We start from the raw sequence: 8404 nt of genomic DNA, 5'->3' as shown, positions 1-8404 counted from the left end.
TTCCCAACTACTTTGGCACGTATTGCAGCCATGAAGTTCTAAGTTAATTATTATTTGCAAAAAAAAAAAAAAAGATTATGAGTTTGAACATCAAATATATTGTCTTTGTAGTGCATTCAATTGAATATGGGTTTAAAAGGATTTGCAAATCATTGTATTCCGTTTATTTTTACATCTAACACAATTTCCCAACTCATATGGAAACTCATATGAAAAAAGGAGCACAAGGTGGAAAGGTGAAACTATAATGATGTACTGGCGAGAGTTAAAGAGGGCAAGGAGAAGTGGGGTGTGTCCAAACAGCCTAATCCAGAATGATCCTCTGACTCAGACCGGACTAGGGGAAGAATAATCTGGGAGACACAAAATAAACAGGCAGCGTCCACACAAAGAGTCGGTTGGATTGCATCGTGACGATATCTGCTGCCGGATCGGACCACGGGAGACGAGAACATGGCGCTCATGAGGTCAGGCTGGCTTTGGAGACAGAGTAAGTCTGCGCCACAACACAATAAACCTGTGATTTATCCTTTTTAATGATCGGCTTTTAATGGCCACCGGGGGCGCCATTGCACCGCCATGTTAATGCACTGGTTATTGGTGTTATTGGCAGTGCTGAGGTCGATGACGACGTTGCTGGACTATTGCTGTAATTGATACGGTTTTTGTATTCTCTAGTCACTGAAGCCCGCTATCCTTTACTCTCGCTGCCCTCTGTCCCTCTAATCCAGGGGTATCAAACTCATTTTCAGCTCAGGGGCCACATATAGGAAAATCTATTCCCAAATGGGCCGGACTGGTAAAATTATGTCATGATAACTTAAAAATAAAGACATCTTCAGATTGTTTTCTTCGTTTAAAAATAGAACAAGCACAATCTGAGAACATACAAATCATAATGTTGGTTTTTTTTTTTTTACACTTAAATGATGCTGTAGACCATGGGGGTCAAACTCTGGCCCGCGGGCCAAATTCACTTGGCCCTTGTGGTAATATCAAATTAAGATTAGAGCTGGCCGGCTCGTAAAACTCCAGTGCGTAAGGGGGAAGCAACATGAAGGTGTTCCTGTTTCTTTCACGTATTATAACCAACAGAAAGATATAGTCTGACCCAAGAACTACAAAAGCGAAGAAGAAGCAGGACCAGACTCCCCTCCAGGCGACCTCTTTTTGAACCGTTTTCCCAACCTCTTTTTTGAACTGTTTTACGACCTTTTCTGTGAACTGTTGACGACCTCGTCCCTTAAAAAGCAGCTGTTGCCATGTGGTCGGAGAAAGTCCAAATAAAGGAGGAGGCGTACAATCTTTCGCCAGAGTGTGGGTGACACTGTAAGAGGTTACAGGTCGACACGGTTCTCCTCAATTGAGCGAAATTCAATTCTGTCTCTGTTAATTTCCTTGCTTCTTGTCTTGTTAAATAATGTCATTGATATTTGAACCTGACAATTTTCATTCAAATATTGCCACAAAAATGTATTTTGTGTTTTTTTCCTTTTATGGATTTTTACTTTTTCAGGTAAAAACAAAAATCCAAAAAATGTTCATCCAAAATGCAAAAATGCGTGTTTATATGTGTGATGACAAATTTAAACGGAAGCAGTATTTGAGCTTCTTCCTTTGTGTTTAGCTTGTTTTTAGCATAGCACTAACATCTTTGTTCAGCAGGAGTCTTATTGGTCCGCGTACCTTCCGTTAATTCGATTTCCCATTCTTTAAATGCAAATCAAAAAATTATTTTCGGGGCCATTTTTTCTATTTTATTTCTGAAACAAAAGTTGAACAACTATTTAACTAGGCTTTTTTAAAATGACAATAGGACTCATGCTGAACAAAGATGCTAGCGTTATGCTAAAAAAAATGCTAAACGCAAAGGAAATGCTAAAACAATGCTTCCGGTTCAATTTGTCATCACACGGATAAACACACATTTTGGCATTTTGGATGAACATGTATTCGATTTTTGTGTTAATCTGGAAAAATAAAAAAACATAAAAGAAAAACAGCAAAAAAAAAATAATTTTATGGCAATATTGTAATGAAAGTCAACCCTTTTTTGTTTAAAAAAAAAAACTGCCTTATATAATAATAATAAACGAATAATGGCCCTAATTTTGTTTTTGATTCGCGTTTGAGAATTGAAAATAGAATGAACGGAAAGTACACGGACCCCTATTGTCGTTTTTTTAAAAAGTGTAATTGAATAGGTTTTGTTTTTGCTTTTGTTTCCAAAATTCCAGGTCGTGGGAAGTCCCAAGTTAAAATAAAAAAAAACAACATTATTTTATTCTATTTTTAATTTTTATTTTTTTGAAGCTGTCCTTTCTAATCCATTTTACTGTTGTTACCTGTTGTGTCTCCTAGCCGGTCGGTCAAATTATATTGTTGTAGAATGCATTTTCCCATCGATAATGTGCGCGAGGAATATATATTATATATATACACACACACACACACACACACACACACACACACACACACACACACACACACACACACACACACACACACACACAACTTTTTATATTTTCCTTTGTTTGTTTTTTATAGTAGCAACATGGTGGTTAACGTTTTGGAGACTAGTGTATGCGTGTGCATGTTAATTTATATATGTATGTATATATATATATATATATATATATATATATATATATATACATATATATATATATATATATATATATATATATATATATATATATATACATATATATATATATATATATACATATATATATATATATATACATATATATATATATATATATACATATATATATATATATATATATATATATATATATATATATATATATATATATATATATATATATATGTATATATTTGTATTTTTTTTTTTTTCCAGAAATGAAAATAGATCGGTTCGCAGCCGAGTGTGAAGCGACCGGAATGAGAATCAGCAACTCCAAGTCCGAGTCCATGGTTCTCGCCCGGAAAAGGGTGGAATGCCATCTCCGGGTTGGGGAGGAGACCCTGCCCCAAGTGGAGGAGTTCAAGTACCTAGGAGTCTTGTTCACGAGTGGGGGAAGAGTGGATCGTGAGATCGACAGGCGGATCGGTGCGGCGTCTTCAGTAATGCGGACGTTGTACCGATCCGTTGTGGTGAAGAAGGAGCTGAGCCGGTACCGGTCGATCTACGTTCCCATCCTCACCTATGGTCATGAGCTTTGGGTCATGACCGAAAGGATAAGATCACGGGTACAAGCGGCCGAAATGAGTTTCCTCCGCCGGGTGGCGGGGCTCTCCCTTAGAGATAGGGTGAGAAGATCTGCCATCCGGGAGGAACTCAAAGTAAAGCCACTGCTCCTCCACATCGAGAGGAGCCAGATGAGGTGGTTCGGGCATCTGGTCAGGATGCCACCCGAACGCCTCCTTAGGGAGGTGTTTAGGGCACGTCCAACTGGTAGGAGGCCTCGGGGAAGACCCAGGACACGTTGGGAAGACTATGTCTCCCGGCTGGCCTGGGAACGCCTCGGGATCCCCCGGGAAGAGCTAGACGAAGTGGCTGGGGAGAGGGAAGTCTGGGTTTCCCTGCTTAGGCTGTTGCCCCCGCGACCCGACCTCGGATAAGCGGAAGATGATGGATGGATGAATGGATGGATGAAAATAGAAAAAAATTGCCCGAAATTCGTTTTTTGATTTGCATTTAGGAATTGGAAATAGAATGAACACAACGTACACGGACCATTTCACCCCCAGACCCCCCCCCGCCCCCCCAACCCCCACCCCCCTTTAAACCATTTTGTCTTTTAATTTTACTAAACAATTTGCACACAAAAACACTTGGCTCTCCAAATACCACCATAATGACCAATATCAGGATACAGTAGCGTAGTAGTCCCAAGTATTCATTAAAAACAAGGCGGCGGTTTTATCTAACAAGTATATTTCCTATTTTCGGCCACTGTAACATTACACACAGTTTGAACAGTAACACTGTGTTTGAATACGGGAGAAATAAAACACAGTACTGCACAGTTTGAGAATGACTGTCTCAGACAAATATAGACTCAGACAAATGTGTGTATCTTGGTGGAAATGGACATATTTTAGCTGTAACCCTGTGAATAAAAACTGTTGTCTGCCGTCTAGCGTCCGTACTGAAGCGCTGGAAGTTAAACTGGTGTGACCTTTGGGTGGACGGTAGTCTCTGCTTCTACAAGAGCGACAGCCGGCGAGAGTTGGAGCATCGCGTCAACCTCAAGTTCACGTGCGTGGACGTGCGGAGCGGCCTGGAATGTCGAGGTACGAGGCCCTTGCCGTAATAACAATAATAATGGGTTGTATTTGTAAGAAAACACTTTACGTTGAGCAAACAACCTCAAAGTGCCACAGTGTAAAAAAAATAGTAATAATGATAATAAAAAGATATTAAAAATAAATAAAATATAAAACTAGAAACAGCCCAATAGCTAGAACCAGCATGCATATCTATAAAAAGGGCTTTTTAAAAAATATGGCTTTTTAAGCCTTTTATAAAAGCATCCACAGTCTGAGGTGCCCTCAGGTGGTCAGGGAGAGCGTTCCACAGACTGAGAGCAGCGGAGCAGAAAGCCCGGTCTCCCATAGTTCGTAGCTTTGTCCTTGGAGGTTGCCCTAGCCGTTTGTTCCGTATTCACCCCCAATGCTCCATTTTGAAATGCATACATATTTTTATCTTTTTTTTCCCCAAATGGAGGCGTGACTCCGCCTGAGACCAACCCCCAGGAGAACGTCATCACGGTCCAGCTGAAGGACGGGTCAACTATGAACCTCTGTGCCAACAGTGAGGACGAGTCCATGTAGGTCTACATGCACCGACTACAGACTGTAACAATAATATCACTACAAAAGGACTCAGAGAGTGAAGATCTTTAAAAAAAAACTAAATCCTGAATGCAGATGGTGATCCGGATCAGCCCCAAAATGTAATCACTTGCTCCTTAGCCCATTTCTAACATTTCCTGAAAGTTTCATCAAAGTCCGCCTATAACTTTTTGAGTTATCTATAGCGGAACGAAAGAAAAGGAGTTAAACATCTGGTCTCTGTCTCTTTGTCTCTGTGGGTGTAGGCGAGGAAGCTCGCATATACAAAACCAGTGAAGTTAGCACGTTGTGTAAATCGCAAATAAAAACGGAATACAATGATTTGCAAATCCATTTTAACTTATATTCAATTAAATAGACTGCAAAGACAAGATATTTAACGTTCAAAATGAGAAAATTCGGATTTAGGATTTAATGGCAGCAACACATTGCAAAAAAGTAGTCACAGGGGCATTTTTACCAGTGTGTTACATGGCCTTTCCTTTTAACAACACTCAGTAAACGTTTGGGAACTGAGGAGACCATTTTTTGAAGCTTTTCAGGTGGAATTCTTTCCCATTCTTGCTTGATGTACAGCTTAAGTTTTTCAACAATCCGGGGTCTCCGTTGTGGTATTTTCGGCTTCATAATGCGCCACACATTTTCAATCGGAGACAGGTCTGGACTATAGGCAGGCCAGTCTAGTACCCGCACTCTTTTACTACGAAGCCACGCTGTTGTAACATGTGCAGAATGTGGTTTGGCATTGTCTTGCTGAAATAAGCAGGGGCGTCCATGAAAATGATATTGCTTGTATGACAACATATGTTGCTCCGAAACCTGTATGTCTGGTCTTTGCAGTCTATTTAATTGAAAAGGATTTGCAAATCATTGTATTCTGTTTTTATTTACCATTTACACAACGTCCCAACTTCACTGGTTTTGAGTTTTGGTAACATAAGTGGGGTGTAACGTATTTTTTATTATTCAGCTCATCCCCGAAATCTATTCACTTGTTCCTTATCTTATTTCTGACTCGTGCCAACAGTCCAGAAATACATAGAGAAACTATTGAGTCATTTGTTAACCACAATACAACTTCATAGTCCACGACAAAAGGACTCCGATAGTGAAGATTATTGAAACATAAAATAAAATCCTGAATCCAGACGGTGATCCAGATCCGCTCCAAAATGTAATCACTTGCTCATTACCCCGTTTCTAACATTCCCTGAAAGTTTCATTTAAATCCACCCATAACTTTTGAGTTATTTATACATCCACTGTCTTTGTCTCTGTGGGTGGAGGCGGGGAAGCTAGCATACAGTGGGCCTGGGTTAGTCAGTAAAGCGTGAGTGGAGAATGCACTACCGACCTGATAAGTCCGAAAGAGAACGAGACGATACAGTATTAACTGCTGACAGATGCTACGTAGTGGTTGTTTGAGCACACTGCAGCTCGACCTGCGCAGGATTCTCACAGGAATGAGGAAAAAATACAACCTTACTGACTGTAGACAGAGAGAGAAGTGGGGCGTAACGTATTAATCGTTATCCGGATCACCCTCAAAATGTAAGTGCCTCGTTTCTTATCTTATTTTTGACTTTTTCAGAAAGTTTCATCAAAACCCATCCATAATTTTGTTGCTATCCAACAAACCTACAGTGGTAAAGCAATGACACATTTTTAGTTAGTTTTTTTTAACCAATATTGTTAACGTTTTAATCAGATTGGTTCTCGTTCCTGAGACTTGTTGCTAGGCAGAGTTCATCGTCAATAATCACATCGAAATAAAAACATATTGCTAAGGATCCGCCCGGACAGACGCCAGCCCTGTATTAAATATAAAATACATCAAATAGTGCATACTATACCGTTTTTAAACAAGCCTTGGTGCTCATGAACAACACATATTTCTAGGGGTGGGAATCTTTGGCCACCTAACGATTTGATCCCAGTCCGAATCCTGATTCCGAATCGATTCCTGATTTAACAGGAATCTCAATTTAAACCGATCCCTGTAATGTATTATTTGGTATAATAATTATAACGAAACTTTTTCAAAAAAGTTTCCAAAAGATGGCCTACATTTTTTAATTTTTTTTTTTAAACTAGTCTTTTAGAAAAAAAAAGAAAAAAAAGTTAAATGTTATTTTTTATTGATTGATTGATTGATTGATTTTTGAAAGTTATGAATCGATTTAAAATCCGTTTGCATGGAGATGGCCTAAAAAGGTATTTTAGAAAATGTCTTATTTGAGAAAAAAAAAGTAAAAAAAAGTAAAACATAAAATAAAAATAAAAAAGTCAAATTGTGTTATTATTTTATTATTATTTTTAAACGATTTTTGGAAGTTATGAAACGATTTAGAATTGGGATAATAATTGTAATGAAACTAGTTCAAAATAGTTTCAAAAAGCTCCTTCTGTTTGCATGGAGATGGCCTAAAAAGGTATTTTAGAAAATGTATTATTTAAGGAAAAAAAGTAAACATAAAATAAAATTATAAAGTCAAATTGTTTTATTTTCTACTTTTTAAATCGATTTTTGAATGTTATGAAACGATTTGGAATCGGGATAATAATTATAATGAAACTATTTCAAAATAGTTTCGAAAAGCTTCTTCTGTTTGCATGGAGATGGTCTAAAAAGGTATTTTAGAAAATGTATTATTTAAAAAAAAAAAGTAAAAAAAGTAAAACATTAAATAAAATGATGAAGTTGAATTGTTTTATTTTTTTAAATCGATTTCTGAAAGTTATGAAACGATATAGAATCGGGATAATAATTATAATGAAACTTTTTCAAAATAGTTTCAAAAAGCTCCTTCTGTTTGCAAGGAGATGGCCTAAAAAGGTATTTTAGAAAATTTATTATTTTAGAAAAAAAAAAACTAAAAAAAAATAAAACATAAAATAAAATTTATAAAGTCAAATTGTAGTGTTATTATTTTTTTTAAATCGATTTTGGAAAGTTATGAAACAATATAGAATCGGGATAGTAATTATAATGAAACCTTTTCAAAATAGTTTCAAAAAGCTCCTTCTGTTTGCAAGGGGATGGCCTAAAAAGGTATTTTAGATTTTTTATTTTTATTTTAGAAAAAAAAGTAAAACATAAAATAAAATTTTAAAGTCAAATTGTATTTATTTATTTTTTTTAATAGATTTTTGAAAGTTATGAAACAATCTAGAATCGGGATAATAATTATAATGAAACAGTTCAAAACAGTTCCGAAAACTTTCTAGTTGCATGGCGATGGCCTAAAAAGGTATTTTAAATAATTTATTATTTAAAAAAAAGAGTCAAATTAAAAAAAACATTTTTCTTTATTTTCAAATTGATTTTTCAAAGTTATGAATTTATTTAGAATCAGGATAACATTTATGATAAAACATTTCAAAACTGTTCCAAAAAGCTCCTTCTGGTTGAATTGAGATGGCCTCAAAAGGTCTTTTAAAAAAATTTATTTTTGAAAAAAAGTAAACTAAATAAAAATAAAAATAAACTTTTTTTTTTCTCATTAAATCGATTTTTTGAAAGTTATGAATCGATTTTGAATCGGGATAATAATTATGATAAACCATTTCAAAAAAATTC

General features: G+C 36.4%; 1 protein-coding gene across 1 annotated transcript in view; it reads left to right on the top strand.

The window, feature by feature from the left end:
- The first annotated feature begins 331 nt into the window (after positions 1-331).
- plekhb1 (pleckstrin homology domain containing B1) overlaps positions 332-8404 on the top strand; it is an 18912-nt gene continuing 10839 nt past the window's right edge. The window contains exons 1-3 of the mRNA XM_061899000.1: positions 332-490; positions 4111-4263; positions 4697-4799. Of these exons, the coding sequence (XP_061754984.1) occupies positions 454-490; positions 4111-4263; positions 4697-4799 (293 nt within the window). The 5' untranslated portion in view covers positions 332-453. The remainder of the gene's footprint in view (positions 491-4110; positions 4264-4696; positions 4800-8404) is intronic.

This window comes from Nerophis ophidion, linkage group LG04, assembly GCF_033978795.1.
Source record: "Nerophis ophidion isolate RoL-2023_Sa linkage group LG04, RoL_Noph_v1.0, whole genome shotgun sequence".
Lineage (NCBI taxonomy): Eukaryota > Metazoa > Chordata > Actinopteri > Syngnathiformes > Syngnathidae > Nerophis > Nerophis ophidion.
The sequence above is the reverse complement of the archived record's forward strand: the minus strand, read 5'-3'. Positions and strand labels throughout refer to the sequence as shown.